At 34.5% G+C, this 20509-nt stretch overlaps 1 protein-coding gene across 1 annotated transcript in view; it reads right to left on the reverse strand.

Moving 5' to 3' along the window:
• LOC148943445 (uncharacterized) overlaps positions 1 to 20509 on the reverse strand; it is a 518252-nt gene that overhangs the window by 67281 nt on the left and 430462 nt on the right. Inside the window, exons 12-13 of the mRNA XM_089101138.1 lie at positions 9060 to 9312; positions 4151 to 4334 (exon numbers count right to left, since the gene is read on the reverse strand). Of these exons, the coding sequence (XP_088957264.1) occupies positions 4151 to 4334; positions 9060 to 9312 (437 nt within the window). The remainder of the gene's footprint in view (positions 1 to 4150; positions 4335 to 9059; positions 9313 to 20509) is intronic.

The following is a 20509-nucleotide window of genomic DNA, read 5'->3' on the forward strand; positions in this document are numbered from 1 at the left end:
TCCAAGGAAATTACAGTTCTACAGTTAGATTTATTTTCTTTGGCTCTGAGCTGGTTACTTCTTTTCCAATAGATTTCAGGTGATTTCTGAGCACTCTCACAAATTAGACCTTTATGGTTCTGATTTTTTTGTACTCATTGCTTTAATTTGAATAAAAATACTTTTTACAGTTTTAACTTTACGCCAAAAAAAAGAAGCAAAATTAGGTTACCACAACGTAAGTCCTTCCTTAATACAGCAGGTTTTGAATATATATATACATATATATATATATATATATATATATATATATATATATATATATATATATATATATATATATATATATATATATATATATATATATATATATATATATATATATATATATTATATATATATATATATATATATATATATATATATATATATATATATATATATATATATATATATATATATATATATATATATATATATATATATATATATATATATATATATATATATATATATATATATATATATATATATATATATATATATATATATATATATATATATATAGTAGGAAGCAGATAAGTCAGTTGGTTTTTTGAAGCTCACAAGACAGTATGCATTTTTTTCCCGAAGACATTGAACTATATACAATTATAGAGGTTGCATGTAGTTTCATTACAAGATGATAATTTTCTATACGTAGGCTTGGTAAATATCAGATTGTGTTTCAAGGCTTGGGAAACGAGTTAAAATTGTCGGGCAAAGTTTCATTTGTCTTGAGGGGGGGACAGTAAAGGCTACAGTATTTTTATTTTGTTTCCTGTTGTCTGTCGGGCTCTTTAACAATAAATATGTAAATCTAAACAATCTAATTTCTATGGTGACTTCCAATAAACAAATTTAATAAATTTAATGTTGCCCATCACAAATTAATGGCATAAAAAAACTGTGTATAATCTTAAAAAAACGGGAAAATTATTTTAAAAACAAAAATATTCAGAAATCTCATTAAATCTAGAATACCTCAAAACCTTAGGCAAGAAATTTCGATATTGTAAAAAAGAGTTCCACATAATTTCCAAGAATGATGGTTACGGATGCATGCTTATTAATTTATACCTCTTTTCCATGGGGTAGTGCATTGTAACAAGGGTTATAGTATATCAGGAGAGGGCTAATTCACTAAGAAATTCAAAGTTATAGTGTCCTTGTTAAGTAAAAAGAATATTAGCGTGGCAATTTCTACCATTTTGTTGGAAAAACAACAATTTCAGTCAAAAGAGGGCCAAAACACTATCAAGTACCAAATGAAGGAGAGGTAACGAGAAAGCATACTAAGGTAAATGCAGCAAAAGGTATGGGCAGAATTTCCTAGGTGACACAATATAAACATTTTTGACAAACTGGGGGTATTTGTATGATAAACCTACTACCACTCAAGTTGTTCACTCATTGACGCATTATAGAACCGGTTTTTCGTTACTTTCTTTCAGCTTAGCGTGAGACAAGACAAAAAGAAGTGATAGAATAGATGGAAAGTATGTAGTTTGGACTATATATTTGCACATTAGGAGAGGGGGAGTGTGTTGGTAAAGTACTTGGACAGTCTGCAGTTCGAAAACAATTCTCACTATATAATATGCAGAATTATTGTGCCTAACACATTAGGCATGCAGATCCGCTATACTTTACAACCCCCCCCCCCTAGTGTTCAAATATATAGCAAAAATTTGTTCCTAAAGTATTATATTTTCATCTTACTTAGGTATTCTTCATTAGAATAGAGCGTCAAAGAAACATATATTAGAAGAATATTAGGTAGGGGGTATATCATACAAGTTCCAAATTGGGTATATTGTAGTCAAAATATCCATGGAAAGGTAAATTAAGATAAAATATATATTCACTTTTTAGACCATTTTAATCGATTTTACAGCCAAAGTACCTGCAATGGAGAAAGGTCACTTGAGAAGGAAGGTCACTTGAGTGTCCACGTGTCTTTTCTTTTTCTTCCAATGCTGTCTGTAGTAATAAGGAATATTTTTTTTTAGATCAGTTAAACCAATACATTTCCTTTAATGTTAAGGAAGGTGATTGTAAATGACGGTAATGTTGATGTAAATATTAAAATATAGAGGCACTGCTTGATAGATTGAAGAAGCACTGCTGAGTAGAGTCCATAAAGGGCGGTCCATATTCAATCAGGCACAATATTGAATATAGAATAAAAGGAAATAAAATAAATCATATTCTTCTCCCTATTAAAACATTTGTAATTGCGACGAACCCTTATTTAACCAATATATAATGATCTAATCTGAAGGAGTGCTCAGAAATCATCACAAGATTTTTTCCAGTTACTGTACTTCAGTAACTGTTGATTGTTTTCAACCGCAGACAAGACTGGTGAGATAAATCACAACCGAAAATGAGGCCACTTTAAAGTAGCAGTGTTCAGGGGCGTCGTTTGAGGGTGGCAAGGGGGGCCAATTGCCTCCCCCAATGATGTGGAGAAAAAAATTTTGTACATCCAACGCTTTTTGACTCTCCAGATCTGGACCCCTCTTGCCCTCCCAATGAAAATCCTGGAGAATCGCCCCTGGCAGTGTTATGAGGAAAGTTATCCTTAACCACCTTTCTCTTACTTTGTACCGTTCCATTTAGTTTTTCAGGTAGTTCTTAAATCACCTTTAAACAGTGCAGCCGTCAAGTAATTTTCAAGTTTCTCTATTAATTTATGTAATTGATATTTCTTTTCCCAGACGTGTTGGGAAAAAAAATATTGGTCAGTCGGTGCGACAATTATTGAGATCTCAAGAAGATAAACACCCAAGTTTTGATATTCTATAGTAACACGAGTACTGATGTTTCTGTATTGGATATAAGGACGTTTATTTTCTACAGGTTTATCTTCAGCTCGGTTGCACCTGTCTCAAACCATCTTCTTCCGAAGACGGCACCAAGTGTAGGCTCTTAACCTCAATTAATTGAGGTTACTCATTTGATAAACTATTATTTTCTTATAAGTTTAACGACTTTGAAGCAATTAAAATATACGGTATTCATTTCCTTTCATCTATCTTATGGACTAATCTGTTTTTTTTTCCTGATGTGAGCTAATCAGCCATAAATATGTCAAGCGTAAGGAATCTCACATGGTATTTTGTCGGGTCCATCTTTAAGGCTCCGCATTTTCTTCTTAAACGGTTTATTTTCTTTGAATTTTTTCTGTCTTTGGTCTATAGATCAACAAAGCTGACTCTATTATTTATTTAGAATTCAAGCAATTTGAAGAAAAAGGACTTTTTGTTTTAAACACCAGACTAAATACAATGACTGTAAACACTCACAATTATCAGAACATTAATTGCTCTTGTAGACAACATATTTTAGTTGGAATATACCTTGTCGTTTTCTACCTTTTCAGAATACTTTTCTTATATTAATTTATCCTAAAGTGGATTTTCGTCTGAAATTTGGTCTAATTATGCCTTCTCGAATTTGGATTATGTGGGATACATGTAGAATATTTTTTATAAAGATTGCCAAAAAGGAACTATAATAATCTTTAAAACATGATAATTTTAATGCTTACTTTTATCTATCTTAACTTGAAAAACAATATTTTGATTATTCGGAAAGTTTCCAACTTTTGTCATATAACTTGGCTGTCTTTTGGCTGTTTTGACGAAATCGCCTTCCCTCCTTAAATATCACCCCAATTGACCTAGCTCCATAGATAGGGGTACAACTTGTACCTAGGTGCAGGATCTGCTTAGGCACCATTTAGTTTTATTCCATGAAGCATAGGCTCACTAACCCTGTTAGGAGGGTGGGGGCAAAAAGTAAAAATACCCCAGACGCTGATAAAACCTACCTGTGCCTTTTCCTTGACCGTGACCTTGATGATTTCCTTGAAAGAATTAAAACAACAAAAAATCAACTTCCTCTTAAACATACTTCAATAAAATTGTGTGATGAAGATCTTCTAATTTCTCAGTATCTCCCTTAAGTATAAAACTGTTTCTACTATTTAGTAGGGAAAAAACGACAAAGTTTCAAAACTCTTTTCTATGACATCCGTACTAAGCCAAAAAAGAAAAGAAACAAAAAACAAAAGATTAGAAAATTCTAAATTTTGTGCCTTCTGTTAGAATTCAAGTATAGTTACGTTTTTAAGCACCATCAAATGCTCCTGTAGAAAGCCGAGTTTAGTTTGGAATAGATCCCATGTTGCTTCTTTCCGCTTAAGAATATTTTTCTCTATATCCGTTTGGTGTTCGTAAGACGTTAGTTCTGGAGCAATCGACATATTTCTATGAATTACTGGGGATTCGTTGCCATGCTGCACTTGCCTGTAAAATGTAAAATCCTAGAGAAGGTATTAAATGTACATCTACATTTAATCTACATGTAATGTAATGTATACAGTATACATTTAATCCCAGAGAAGGGATTAAATTTAATTCTACATTTAATCTACAGTTGATTTAATGTATAGAATCTACATTTAAAAACTAGGTCTGCCAGCAAAATCTATAAATTTGATTTTTTTTTCCGTTTATTTTAAATATATAGTTAATTATAACATTTTATACATTTTATTTAACTTAATTATACATTTTAATTACAGACTATAGGTTTGATTAGAGCTAATATAGGTTTAATTATAAGCTAGCATATGTTCTAATTATAGGTTTTGCATTAGGTGATAGAAAAGTCTAAAGGGAATTACAGGCCGTTTAAAAGAATTGGAGTCGGGAGGAGCTTAGAAATTCTATCTTTTATCTAATTACACCAATGCTTACTTGATAACATATGAGTATAATTGATTGGTAATTAAAGTTGAAACTAGAATATATACCCAAGACAAAGCAACATCAAATATACCCAAGACAAAGCAACATTAATTCGTCAATATCTTCAACGTATTTTCTTAGGCTTTAAAACGTGGCTTTTAGGCTTTTGGAACAAACGTGTTTGCTAAAACCACTGTCTCCCTGTCTGCCATATCCCCCCTCCCTGATTACCAAATGTCTGTTTCCCAATGGCTGACCACATGCCCTAGACTTTAGGGAAAATAGAGAATCTTGAGGTTTTTCAAGCCAGTCCCAAGCCTGGAAAAGATGGTGGGCTGGGCTATGGGCCAGCAACCCACACCCGGGACCTTGAGGACAATCCTCGGACGAAACTAAAATAGCAACTGAAACATCATGATTGAGTCTCGGAATGAGCCCCTTAATAATGACAACACCAGCACACCCACGGACACTATTTATGAAAGCGAATTATAAATTAAAGTTTGGTTTTTGTAATTTACGAACGATGTATCAACCATCGAAAACAGAGCAAGTATAAAAACTGATGATAGAAAACCACCTAGACCTATTAGCATTGTCAGAAGGGCGGTGGACTGGCTCAGGAATAATAAAGCTTGATGCTGACCATACCATCATATACAGCGGTCCAGCAGATACACATGAAACTGGAGTTGCCGTGATCATGCCAAAACTGACCCACAAGTCACTCCAAAAATTGACTCCTGTATCACCGAAAATATTAACTGCAAGGTTTTTTGGAACAAATGCTAAGCTGTCAGTCGTTGTATGCTACGCCCCTACAAATGAAGCCACTGATGAAGAAAAGACAAGTTCTATAGATCACTTGAAGCCGTAGCCAAGGATATACAAAGACATGACATTCTTTGCTTCCTTGGAGACTTTAGCGCTAAAGTAGGAAATGACCGATCCTTCAACCCACAAGTTGTTGGTCAACGTGATCTGGGTCTACGAAATGAAAATGGATAGCTTCTAATGAATTTGCCCTAATGAATGACCTTGTAGTTGGTAGTTCTGTGTTTACTCACAGAGACGGGCATAAGTACTCTTGGACACCGCCAGATAGAAAGAACAAAAATCAGATTTATCACTGTCTTATAAGCAGAAAATGGCGATCGAGTCTACAAGATGTTCATGCCTATAGAGGAGCTGACGGATCAAATAGTAACCTTATCATAGCCAAACTCTGTCTGAAATTAAAGAAGATATGCAACAAAAGGACAGTCCCAAAACCTGTTTTGACTCTGAGAAACTCCCGGACAAGACATTAAAACAAGCATTAACAATAAAGCTATGCAATAGATTTGAAGCTCTATCCATACCAGAGGAAGCTGAATGCTAAATAGCATGGGAAGCCATATAGGAATGCTACCACGAAATAGCTAAAGAAACCCTGGGCTTCCGTAGGAAACCTAAAGACTGGTGGCTGTCCGAGCAAACTTAGCAACTAATAGATGAAAGAAAAAAGATGGGAAAGTCTGTCCTCCAACGACAAGTCCCTGATCGTCTTGTTTTCCAAAACGAGCAGTATAGAGCTCTTGACAAAGCTGTCAAGAAAAGTGCCTTTACTGATAAGCGAAACTTTCTAGAGGGTAAAGCAATGGACGGAGAAGAAGCAGCAAAAAGAGGAGACTCAAGAATTGTTTACAGAATCACCAATGATATCATAGGAAAGCGTCCGACAAATAGAGACCGCCCTGCCAGAGATCCATCGGGAGTGTTGGTGACAGAACAGAGTGCAGTCAATGAACTATGGGCTAATCATTTTGAAAGTTTGCTAAGTAGATCCACCCCAAAAGAGCCCCCTGACATTCCAGAGATTCCCATCTTCTTCCTGAATATCATCACGGATCCGCCTTCTGCCAGTGAGATACTAGAAGCAGCAAAGAAACTGAAAAATTGAAAACCTCCGGGACTGGACCGCATATCTGCAGAGATGATAAAGGCATCAATATCATCACGTATCACCCTTTGGTCTTTACTCTTTCCTCGGATTTGAACAATGACCAAAGTACCATCAGACTGGAAGCGCAGCACACTCATCAGGATATTCAAAAAAGGAGGCTCTACCGAGCCGGGCAACTGGCGGGAGATAAGTTTACTGTTGATACCTGGGAAGATCCTCTTACATATTATCCGAAAGAGGATTTAAACCCAGCTTGATCATCACCTCTGAGACGAAAATGGATTCCGGCCGAATGACTCATGTGCAGACCTTGCATTAACGCTTCGACGTCTTATTGAAGAAAGCAGGGAGTGGTGTTTAAAGATGTCTATGATCTTTATGGATTTTGAGAAAGCCCTTGACTCAAAAGATTGTGAAAGCCTATGGAAGATTCTCATATACTATGGAATCCCTGAAAAAAAAAAAAAAACAGTGACGATTATTACTGCCATGTATGAGGATGGTGAATGTCGCGTCAAGACACCAGAGGACAAAACTCGTTTCTTCCGGATTTTTTCAGGAGTAAAACAGGGATGTGTTATATCACAATTAATTTTTGCAATAATGGTTGATTACATCCTACGGAACACAGGGACAGAAGGTATCAGATTAAGCCCTGGAGTCCAAGTCAATGATGATATTGACTTCGCAGACGACTTAACAGTGCTTGAGTCAAGCAAAAAGCAGCTTCAAGAATTACTTGACGAGGCCACGGTAAAGGCAAACCATACGTGTGAATGCTGAGAAGATCAAATGCATGGTGACTAGTGACTCTCCTCAATCCATGAAATGTGGCGACCAAAATTTTGAGGAAGTTGTCCAGTTCATATATCTGGGAAGTATCATCGACAGCACCGGCTCGATAGAGAAAGAAATACTGACCAGAATAGGACAGACAAATGGCGCCTTCAACAAGCTACGTTAAGTATGGAGATCGCAGAGATTTTCTCTGCGCCTAAAGCTACGCCTTTTCAACAGCATTGTTATGCCAATACTACTCTGCGCAGTAAAAACATAGCAACCGGATCCAGAACAAGAGAGAAGAGTCTTAGATTTTGAAAACTCGTGTCTTCGTAGAATATTGAACAACCATTGGTCACAGAAGGTGACAAACCAGTCCATCCGTGAAATGACGCAACAACCACTAATAACCGACATCATCAGAGTCAAAAGTTGGAGATATTTGGACCACGTCTTACGTATGGATGACCATAAACTCCCAAAAGCCGCTTTACACTGGCAACCACCAGGCACTCGCAGCTGGGGAAGACCCAGAAACACACTGCGCTGAACCTACCAAAGAGATCTACGAAACCTGCACACCTCCGTTCTACCAGAATGGGAGGATATTACTGCAGCAGCAAACATGTGGGAAGATTGGCGGCTCCTCCTTGATGCTCCGGGTGCCTCAGAAGGCACAGGCGGATCTAAGGTATAATGTAAGGAGGATTTTATTCCAATATACATAAACAAATGGTAGAAATCATATTAATCTAGAGATGTCGGAAGGGGAACAAAAAACTCAAGGGAGGAAATAGAATGACCCTTTAAAGAAAAAATGAAGCAAATCTGTTTAAGCACATGCTTTGCATTTTTTACTCTGAATTTCTACTTCAAAACGCATGATGAAATGGACTATGCTCGTGAAAAAAAAGATTCAAGTGGTTACCTAGTATAATAGCACCTTTTAAGATATATATATATATATATATATATATATATATATATATATATATATATATATATATATATATATATATATATATATATATTCTCAGCAAATAATTACCGTTAGCTCATTATATGCATAAGTAAACATATGAATAAACACATATCTTTAATCCTTTTTATTAAGCTTTGAAAACTTAGTTATCTTATAGAATATTTTTAACTTCGTTTCGGCTGCGGTATTTCAACATTACAAGTATTTTAAAGGATTAAAAATATTGTTGGGTTTTGACTATTATCAACAACGACCCTTTTTTACGAAAATAATTTTTAGGCATATAAGATTTGAGTTTTGATATCAAACCTCCCTCATCTAACTATTTCTGTAAGGGAGTAAAGGGAATTGTATACTTTGAAAAAAAAGTGCTTTGAAGTATCTTTAGGGTATAATATGGCAGAGTAAAGCAGAATAAGCTAATCGATAGAACGTGATGGTTTAACGCTAGCTATGAATCTCAGATTGACGAGGATACCACAAAGCTTCTTTTAATCCTCGTGACCAAATTTCCCTAAATGAATGAAAGTTGACAAAAAAATCCAGATAAGAAATTACCCAATGCAGTTTTTACCTATGCGAAACTGTAGGTCCGGATCCACATCCTCTTGCCAAACTCAATGACCTCAAAAGAGGTCGCCTTAACTGTTTTTCACTATTAGCCCTGGTTATTCCATGTGTAAATCGTTGATTCAATCTGCTTGTCAGATCTTTTGTTAGAATACTAGATGATGATTGCATTCTGTCATATTGAAAATTTGTCCTGTTACTTTGAGATTTCTGGGCTAACATTTCAGCACTCGAATATGGTGTTGGGCCATCAGTTTCTAAAATAAGTAGAGTTAATATTACAAATATTAGTTTTGATGAAAAGCGCTAGTTCTATTTTTGATATATAAAAGAATAATAAAATTGCGATACAATGTCTATAGAGCTTTATAGTCATTCGAATTTAAATATATTAAAATACATTAAAACACATTGAAACAAACAATTGAAAGAAAATGTTTTTGAAATGAAAGAAAAGAATGAATTGAAATTTTGAAATGAAATGAAAGAAATGAACTGAAAGAAAAGAAAACAATTGAAATCAACTTTCTTTTAACATTTATAACAGTGACTAAAAACACAGTAAAATAAAATCTTGAATTGCTGAGATTCCCAGGAATTAATGTTATTATACATTAGATTAAGACCGTATTGCTTGCTATCGCCCACTCTATGAATCACGTTATGAAATGAATGACGATGGATTATTGCTAAATAATCTGTATGCTGTGATATAATGAAAACTTTGTACAATCTGTTAAAAGACAATCTGAAAAAACAAGCCTTTCCCTAAATAAAACTCAACAACGGAAATCATTAGCTATTATTCCTCCAAAGTGATTTAAGGCTCAATTTATTCGTGATATGAGATTAAAGCAATAGTACAGTGGGGAAAAAGAACTGATTTAGGACTGGTGGTTTCTTCTTTTGCCAGTAAGTCAATTTTAGCTATTACTAAGTTAAGATGGGCAAGAAAAAAAAAATAAAAGGAGTCGTATAGACATTAATTCTAGCGAGGATATTGCTACAAGCACCCTAAATACGTCAGGAAATCCGGATATTCGGAAGCCAGTGACAACTCAGGTTTCGTTAATGACACTATCAGAGGACTTTGCAAAGATGATGGACATTATGCGTGAAACTCGTAGCTCAGTCCAATCAATTGAACAGTGGTTTATTGTAGAAGAAAATAGAATAAAAGCAATTGAATCAGAGAAAATAGCCTTAAGGTCTGAATTCTCCGGGATAAATTCTTGTACAAATGCTGTAGAAAATGACATTTCTTTGTTGAAAAATGATAATTTTAACCTGCAATCAGAAGTTAAATATTTTAAAGAATCGACCGTGTGTATGTCTGATAGGCATATGGCTGCAGAATATCAGCCTAACGAAAACAATGTGGTTGTATGGAATGCAGTTTGTGAGGATGAAGATCAAGCCAAACGTATGTTTACCGAGATATGTACGGATTGACTAAATTTACCAGTGATACCCCATTTTCAGTTGTTACAATAAAAAGGATAAGAAATACTTCAAGGTTAATGTAAAAAACCGTGGAAACAAGATTGAAATCCTTAAAAATGGGAAGAAGCTTAAAGGAAGAAAGTTGATAGTGATGAATTTGAAATGTTTGGGTTAATGATAATTTTATTTTTGAGTAAATAATTTAAAATGTTTGTTAATGTGAAATTATTTTGAGTGGGTGGTAGCGGGCTGATGTCTTTTTGAATGGTTTTGCTTTGTGCCATGAAGCTTGCAATAATGTGCTTTTTAAAATTGTATATCCGCTTTGACGGAATATATTTTGTTATTTTTTTTATAGTTATCTAGGTCTAGATATATGTTTAGTAGATAATGATATTTTTCGCCATCACCCCCCTCTACCGTCACATACATTAACTTTTATTGATGATGGTTAGAGATATCGTTTTACCTCCTGGGAACAGCAATGTCCTGCAACTTGAAAGTCGAAGGGTTGATTTTTCCAGCCATTTTAATGAAAGGATACATAGAAATTTAGATATTAATTCTACTGAGATTTTCACAAATGAACCATCAAGGTATATTTTTAAAGAAGGGACACTGCCCTTGTATTGTGATAGGGGCCATTTTGGCCTTAACATTTTTCATTTGAATTGTCAGGGATTGAATTCTGCGAATAATTTTTTATCGGAATTAATAAATACTAATGTCTTTCAGGTGATCGCTTTAACTGAAACGTGGTTAAATGATAATAACTCGCAGTTACTACATATCCCTGGTTATAATTTATATGTAAGCAGTCGAGTTGTATTACCAACATGGAGGCCTAGCAGCTTATATTCATGCTGATTATAAGGTTTCAATAAGGGAAGATATTACAATATATAGAGAGAAAGTTTGCGAGTGTTTTGTTCTACATATAACTAGAGAGAATTTGAACTTTTGTATTGTTGTAGTATATATACCTCCACAGAGCCTGCTCCAAGACTTTATGGACCTATTTGAAGAAAAATTAATGAAACTTCTGATTAACTCTATGCCATTTTTATTATGGGGGATTTTAATATTGACCTTATAGATCAGTCATCTGCTAGCACTGAATTTATTAATAGAAGCTCATCTAATGGGTTTCATCCTTGTATAAATATCCCTACAAGAATTACGGGAACATCAGCTAAGCTTCTGGATAACATCCTTTCTAATGTACCCTTGAGTCTTCCCAGGGTCCTTATCAACGATGTAACTGACCACTTTGGAGTTTCAGCTAGCTTTTTAACTGTCACGAAGGTGGTTAAAGGCAAAAAATCAAGGATTGCAGTGATCAGTCCAAATGCGATGGTAAATCTTAGAAATTATATAGAAAAGGTGTATTGGTATGATGTTCTAGGCGAAGTTCAGGAGGCAAATTCCAAGTTTATTTTATTTTTTGAAAATTTTCAGAGTTTGATAATTCAAGTAATCATATTGAAACTGTTTAATAGAAAACAATCAAGTAAAAAACCTTGGATTAGTCCTGTGATTTTGAAGCAAATAAATGTAAGAGATAAATTGTTTAGAGCTCGAATAATTAACTCGACACAAGAAAATAAGCAATTATATAAAATTTATCGAAATAGGTTGAATACAATTTTTAGAAATGAAAAAAAGAAATATTTTGAGTAAAAGTTTAAGGAGGTCGAAGGATGCCCTAAGAAAACCTGGGGACTAATAAAAGAAGTGATTGGATTAAAAATAAATAGTGTACCTGATGAATTAGTTGGTGTAATGGGAAAGACTTTGAATTCTAAAAAGGACATATGCAATGAATTTCAGAGTTATTTTTCGAATATTGGTCTGAATCTAGCTATGTCAGTTGTACTTGATAGTGGTGATCCAACGTTCGAGTCCTTACTGAGGGACCCGATTGATGTATCTCTTCACCTTACACCTCTAACACTTTATGAAATTAAAAAAAATATTAATGGCTTGGGTAGTAATTTATCTGGTAGCGATCATATTACTCTAAAAACACTTAAATGTATTTTTCCTGTTATAGCTGAAGTTTTATGTGGGTTAATTAATGAGTGTTTTCGTGAAGGAAAATTTCCAGACTGTTTTAAAGTTGCCCGTATAGCCCCAATTCATAAGGGTGGTATTCAAAATAACCCAAGAAACTATAAACCGATATCTGTTCTACCCATCATTTCCCGTGTTTTAGAGAAGTGTTTTAGTATTAGAATGATGAGTTTTTTGGAGGATCATAAGTTACTGGTAGAGAGACAATTTGGATTCCGTAGAAAAAGGACAACGGAACAGACGATGATTTATTTGACAACTCTTATTAATGATGTATTAGATAAAGGTTTTAAAATAGGTGCTATATTTTTAGATCTGATGAAAGCTTTCGACACTGTTGATCATGAACTTCTACTTAATAAGTGTGAGGTGTATGGTTTGAGGGGTAAATCATTAAATTTTTTAAGAAGTTTTTCAAGTAATCGTTATCAGTGTGTCCAACTAAATGATTCGTCTTCCGGAAAAAAGCGTATTGAAATAGGTGTTCTGCAAGGATCAGTTCTCGGGTATATATTATTCTTGATATTTATTAATGATTTACCAAATTGTCTAAATAATTTTTGCTATAGAATGAATGAACTAACGGTAAACCCGACTAATGAAACAGTTTCACTTTTTGCTGATGACACAACAGCCATTAGCACAGCTAAGACAGTGGAGCTGCTGCAGATTTCCATGAAGGAATCAGTTAATAGAATTATAGCATGGCTGAGGGTAAATAAATTAAGGATTAACATGGCTAAGTCTAACTCCATTATTTGTTCACGATCACCAAACTTTTACACATGGACGAAGGAATTAGATATGTCTAATTGCGTTCTAAAACGGACTGAATCTTTTAAAAACCTTTGGATTGTGATAGATAAAACCTTATCTTTGAAGGAACATGTAAATTCGACTAGCAAAATTCTAGCAAGAAATCTCGGTATAATGAAGAAACTCAAACAATGTTTTCCCAAGTCTGTCCTTCGCCATCTCTATTTTTATTTACACCCGTATATACTTTATTTTTCGAGTGTTTGGCTCTCTGCTTTTTCTTCTATCCTAAAACCAATAAGAGTTCTACAAAATCATGCAGTAGGAATTTTAGCCGGCATGTCTCCACGTAAGTCTGTTCGAGAAATTTACACAGTTTTAAAAATTTTGCCGGCTGCAGGCCTTCGTGAATTCTATGCATTCTGGTTTATTTTTGAACTGCAGCAGGATGTTCAGCCTCGTTGTTTTGGTGATTTATTGTCCATTAGGTCTACTGTTCATTCTCATGATACAAGGGGTAGCGCGGTTTCTGTGTACCTAGAGGTATATCTTCCAGTTCATGTTTTTCTGTTTTTTATAGAGGGACGCGGAAATGGAATAGTTTGAATAGTGATATTAAGACTATTGGTGACCCCAATATTTTTAGAAAAATCATTAAGGAACTGCTTTTTGCTGAATATGAGTTTTGACTGATTGACTGATTTATTCATTGTGGGGTTTTTGTTGATATGATGTTCCCAGAGGAAGTACAATATATGATATTATTTTGTATTTATTGTTTAGTGTGATGGTATTAGTGGTATCGGTGGCCAAGTGTTCTTTGTTTTAAGGATTTTGTTATCTCTACCTCCCCCATGGACAAGCTTTGCTTTTTAGAGGAGGAAGTAATAATTTTTTGTTGATATGTTTTTTTTTCAATAAATATTTCTTTCTTCTTTAAGATTATAGCCAAATAATCTGAAAATTCAGATAATTTTGATTAGTTCTTTCCAGTCATATTGTTTATTACAATGACTTATTACTTAGTTGCCGTCCATGCTTTGAAAAATTACTTGTAATAGCATTTTATAACGTTTAAAGCACAGTGTAAAAAATTCACATAGTTTTCAATGAAACGTAAATTACACGTTAGGTTTTAAATCTATTACGGTTAGGGGAAGGGTAGTAGCCAAACTCCTGTTTGTATTAGTTTTTGCTCGTTTTGCGTTTGAATTGAATATTCAATTTCATTTTCACCATAAGATTTGCTTATTTAACTATATCAGTATTTGTTATCTTGATTTTCGAAATGATCATTTATTTTAATTTCTTTTGGTTTCTGGATTCATTTATTCTTTGATAGTAATTTCTGGTCGGTTTGATTCTGAATTGTTGTAGGGGTTATTTCGACTGGTTTGAAGTTTGTGTGGCTCTTTATTTTTCTTTGAAACAAACTTCTTTACACTATTTCAAAGGATTCAAATTTTTGCTGGAACATCGATAGTTCGATCCTAGAACATCAGTACTAGAATATGCTCCTGTGCCATCGGTTTCTGAATCAAGAAAAATTGATATTATAAATACTATTTTGATGACAAGCGCCCTAGCCGTTTTTTGCAATACAAAAAAAAATATTATAAAATAGCGATACAATGTCTATCTGAAGAGCTATTTTGTCAATTTTTTAGAGGTTAAGGTCTGTAATTTTAAGCTTAATCAAATTTCAGTGTGCTAAAAGTCAATGATCATGGACACTGAAGAGCCCTATTTTGAACAATTTGACTTATCTTTATCTTTGATATGATCATTCATTTGATCTCTTTTTGTTTTTGGCTATCATTTATTCATTCATTGTAATGTCTGTTCTTTTGAAGTTTGCTTTATTATAAAAAATTTATTTCTGCTGTATTTAGGTTTTAATATGGCTTTTTACTTTTTTTTGAAAAACCATCCTTTATTTCATAGCTGCTGTCTTAAAAAAGGTGCTAATTCGTAAAAATGTAAGGGAAAGAGCAAGGATTTTTCCTATTTTTCAATGAAGATACAAAAAGGTATTTTTCAAAATCTAGGGGAGGGTAGTTTTTTTTATTTTTGCACGACAATAAAAACATGTTTTTTTAATCTAGGGGGAGGGACAAATAAAATATAGGGGAAACTAAGTAACCAGAGGTGCCCCAATCGGCACCTCTACGTGCCGAAGCCATCCTACCAGCAATTTTTTCTCATTACACAACCAGTAGCTTTCCAATCCTTAAAAATAGAGGATACACCCCGTTTTTTAATGCCTGTTGTCCGACAGGCTGTTCTACTATTTCATCACGATTTTGGATTAGGGTATTGCAGTAAATTGATAATTTTTCACTTCAGTATAGTGATTTTTGAGACACTAGCTGCTTACCTTTTTCTACTAATCGTTAAATTTCGTTCAGATAAGCTAGAATTCATCTTTTTTCGCTTTCACAGGCCCATGAGATAGAAACAAACATCAGCAGGAACTAATCCAAGCTAGTCGTTCGGAACAAATGATCATCATAAGCAAATCCATCAAGATCAATGATCCGAACGGAATTGCAAATGCGACAAACCTTAGGAATGGAATATATGTGTCGGAATGATTGATACTTTGCCTTCCTCCAAAGTGAGTATGTCTCCCCTACAAGGGATATTAATTTTAAGTAATTTTATGCGTTGCTTTGTATAGTTTGTAAATTAATTAAGTTGGTTTGAATCAAAATAAGAACTATTCAAATTTGGTTTTAGAGTACCCTGGTGCCAAATATTTTATATCAAAAACTGTCAGAACAAGATATAGCTTTCATTTAAAGATAAAGCTTTTAGATTTGTCAAAAAAGAATTTTAAAAATTATGTTATTACCGAAATTAAACTTTGAATCTTCACAAGTTCACTTTAAAACAAACCAAAAATACAAGTTCAAAAATTTAGTTCTTTGGAGAAAAATGTCTTCATGACACTATGGTGGCACAAGAAACTACGGGGGTACACCATAATGTCTTGTGCCAAAAGTTGCTTTTTCTTTAGTCATCTCATGCGATGAACGCATAACCTGGGTGGCTAAGTGGTGACATCAGTGGTCAGGTTGGCTGGTTTCCTGAAGCATATGTGGAAAGATACTTTGAAGGAGCCGTTTCCAGTAAAAGAACTCTTGAGTAAGTAACAAAACTTGAAGGCTGTATCCAGGGGGGTGGGGTGGTTAAGAGGTTTTAAAATGACATCATGGTGGCACAAGAGTGGATTAGAATACATCTAAGTGACAATCTTCTGGCAAAAAATAAGCCAGATATTCTCAAGACTTCACCATGAACATAGCTCAACTTTTTATACTCCAAAGGCGATATGTCACATTAAACACATTTTTACTGAAGAGCCGGAAACTGGAAAAAAAAAACAACTTTAAAGAATTTTTACCTTTCTTATAAAGTAGTTGTGTAAAAGAAATATCAGCCGTTATTTCACCCTATTTCAATGACGAAAAAAGTGAGGAATTTTGAAAAAAGATAGAAAACCTCTAATATCTTAGGAACCAAATACGATAGGAGAAAATGGATTGAACCAACAGATAGAAAGTGTTTAAAAGAATATTTTTGTAGGATCCAGGAAACGGCAAAAATTGATGTTGGAAGCTCCGAATTCTACCATTCCTGTGAAGAAAACAAAAAGGGTTGCAGCCCTTCGTTGAGGGTTCTCAATAAAATGGTGTCTTTGATACACTTGATAGTGCTCTTTGGCATCTAAAATCGGTTCGCTGTTTGCTAATATCGAGACCTAAAGGTATCTAAAGTCCAAATAATAGCTTGCAATTTCTGGTATCGTAAAAAATTCAATAAATAAAAGAGCAAGGTATGTCTTCCTGAATATAAGGAGCTAAGGACCCCCGTATACGGATGCTGTATCAACTAAATTATGTATAAGCTACTAAATTGCTATTTAATTTGGTAACAGGACGCAGGGGCTTCGAAAAACTTTTTCCTGTATTTTTTTTTTGGGGGGGGGGGTATAACAACCAATGCTTTATCCAAGTATAATTTATTTTGGTTTCATGGCTTCAAATCTTTGGTTCTTGGGGAAAAGTTGGCCGTAATATGTAAAACATTAATTAGTTCCACTTTTTTTACTCTATATGAAAAAAGACTTGTACTTTCCGTTAAACCGTTATAACGGTTAAAATTTATAAGCCGTTATAACGGTTCTTGCAAGTAGTAATCCTACCAGTACCCTTCCTATATGGGAGTGCTATCGTTCTATCTAATCTGATTTATTGATTTTTACTGAGAACCAAAATTAGCAATCCCCCCCCCTCCAAAATTATCACGCTACTACCCACCTTCAGATGAAAAAAAGAACAATTCGCGGACTGAAGAACTGACTTGAATTTTAACATATTTTTGAGGGCAGAAAACTTCTGAATATCTTGGAAACCGAACAAAATTAAAGGTACTAAGCCAAACCAATTAATCGTGATTGGTTTGTTTAAGAGCAGGAAATACAAATCCAAGTTTTTCAAGAATTTCACAAAACACATTTTGAATTCCTACAGCTGAGTAGCATAGTGGTATAGGCAGAAAATGTGAAAACTGAAGAGATGCAGACTCCTGGCACTTTGCGAAAATGTCAGAACAGCTGTTATGTAAATACGTAACTATGCACTGTCAAAATAATGACCGTACATTTTAACACAACGGCTCGTAACTGTCTAAATAAGGGATAGGTGATCCCCCTTTAATATTGGTTCAATATATCTGCTCGGAAAAACTGCACAACCTGATTATACACAAATAAAATGAGGCTCTAAAATGAATATATGGAAGGCAAGGCTGTATCCCGGGGGGGGGGGGAGTTGAGCCCCCCATTCTGATTTTTTTCCCGACTCGTAAAAACGTAAGAAAAAGTGCATATAAAAAAATTGTTGATGCGTTTATAAAGTTTTTTTGGTAAACCCCCCTAGATAAGAGATAAGATGTTTATTTTAAACGTCTCAGACAAGACCCGAAGGACCGAATCCGCATTTCAGAGTCATAAAACCAAAAAATAATAAATCATAAAAAAAGCACAGCAACTGAAAACTGGCAAAACAATGCCAAAAACGACATAAAAATACCCCTCCCCAAAATAAAATCCTGGATACGGCCTTGATGAAATGTGTAAAATTTACCTTTTAGCTTCTATTTAACTCATTTTGTGTTGATAGTAGGTTGAAATTTAGATCGTGTTTAAGCAGTCGAAATATTTTCTATATTACTTAATTGACAAAGCAAACACATAATCAAACAATAAAAACTAGTGATTGTCCAAAACTTCATTTTTGCTGACCAAAAATCGTCTGACTATGAATAAAGAAATCTAAGCTATAAGTGAGAGTATGAACGCTTATATTCCTTGTCTTTCTTAAGAAAGCTAAATAATCTTATTTCGGGTGCTACCAGAGTGTATCCCCCTTCTTTCTCTCTTAGAAAAATCCCAAGGATGACATTCTGCCTAACTTTTATCTGCAGAAAAAAAAATGTACAGGCGAAGACACTTTTCCAAAGAGCTCCAGCTTGAAACTATATTCGGAAATTTAATTTTCAAGGTAATTTGAAAGGATAAAATGTAAACAAGTAAAGCTATGCATTCAGTGTTTGCATCTAAACTAATTGAAGTTCCAAAAATAAAATAAAATAAATAAAAACTTATAAATTGAGTGTTGAAAATTGATTAAAACTTTCGGACCAGACAAAGGATATTGGAAAGACAAGTAAAATCAAAAGTTCAAAGATGCATGTACCCTAGGGCTATTAGGATTCGTTGTTGAAAAAGGAAGACTTTCACAAACACTTTTGGTATTTTCAGTGATACATACCATGGCGCTAAATTTGACCTAATTTTATGTCAAGGCTGTGGGTTAAGGCTTAGGCCTCAAAGTCCCAATACCTAAACATCCCCCCAAAAGGTAATCATAGATTATGGAACCAATGGTGAATTTACCCCCCCCCCCACTCTCTTGCCCTGTAACTGGCCAGCTGTCGGGCTCCTTTTTCCTATTATTTGTCTTCTAGCCTAACATTCCACATGGAACATCTCTAACCTATATCTACTCTTAGCTGGCCTTTCTTCTATCAGATGTCTTCTTGTTTTCATGGTCAACTTATATTTTTGGTATAAAGGGGAATCAGACCTATAGTTTTTGGCATAGTTTGGGGGAATGGAACGTATATTTTAAAATCTATAGACGGGAAAATTTGTCACTTTTTTCAATCTTGCAATGGAAATACAAAATAAAGATTTTTTTGTGAAATCTCCCCCCCCCCCTTCTCCACTCTTAATGTTTTTAATTATGGAGTGGAAGAGGACAAAATCTAGGGGGAGGGTAGAACTAAGGTATGTAAAAATAATAAGGTATGTATTACGCGAGTCAGGGGCGGATCTAGATCAACATCTTGGGGGAGGCCCAACGTTAAAATGGCGCCAATGAGCAAAATCTTGGGGGGAATGTGACAAATGTGGCAATAATTGACAAAATTGACACATTTATTCTAAAAATAAGAGTGAAAAAAAGAAAAAAAACAAGAAGAGAGTGCCACAAAAAATTTTTTTTGGGGGGGGAGGCAGGCCCCCCTGGATCCTTCAGTGACGCTGGTACTCCAATTTTTTCATCCTAAGATCATTACAAAATTGATCGTACAGGGTCATGACGTGTTAATACAGGATATCCTATTATGACCGTTCCTATTTGTTTATAAAAGGAGTAAAAGTCAAGGAGAAATGTGGTGTCTAGAAATATTGGGGTATGTAACGCGCTAAATTTGTAATCTCCACATCCTGCAAACATTCCGCCATTGATACTACAAGGACTTGATATATTAGATTGGACATCATGGTGTGATTTGTCCTACAGGGCCGTAAAAGGAGTAAATTACGGGGTAAAATATGGTATGTAAAAGCAATGGGGTATATAATATGCTTGTACTGCAGTCTTCTCAACCCATAAACGCTAAAGAATTGACCATACAGGCCATGATGCATGAGATATAAACGAATGAAATTGGTGCTTCTGAGATTTCAAGGTGCGTGAAAAGGTGTAAAATTAATGTTCAGATGACCAAGCTGCTTAGACTGCGAATAAATGAAGGTTAGGAGGTGATGTTGCGTAACGAGAAGAACGATCCAACAGTCTGTGATAACGAACCGTAAGTAATGGGGCACTT

This window comes from Artemia sp. Qi Xiang Cuo, chromosome 15 (assembly GCF_049724085.1).
Source record: "Artemia sp. Qi Xiang Cuo chromosome 15, ASM4972408v1, whole genome shotgun sequence".
NCBI classification, from domain to species: domain Eukaryota; kingdom Metazoa; phylum Arthropoda; class Branchiopoda; order Anostraca; family Artemiidae; genus Artemia; species Artemia sp. Qi Xiang Cuo.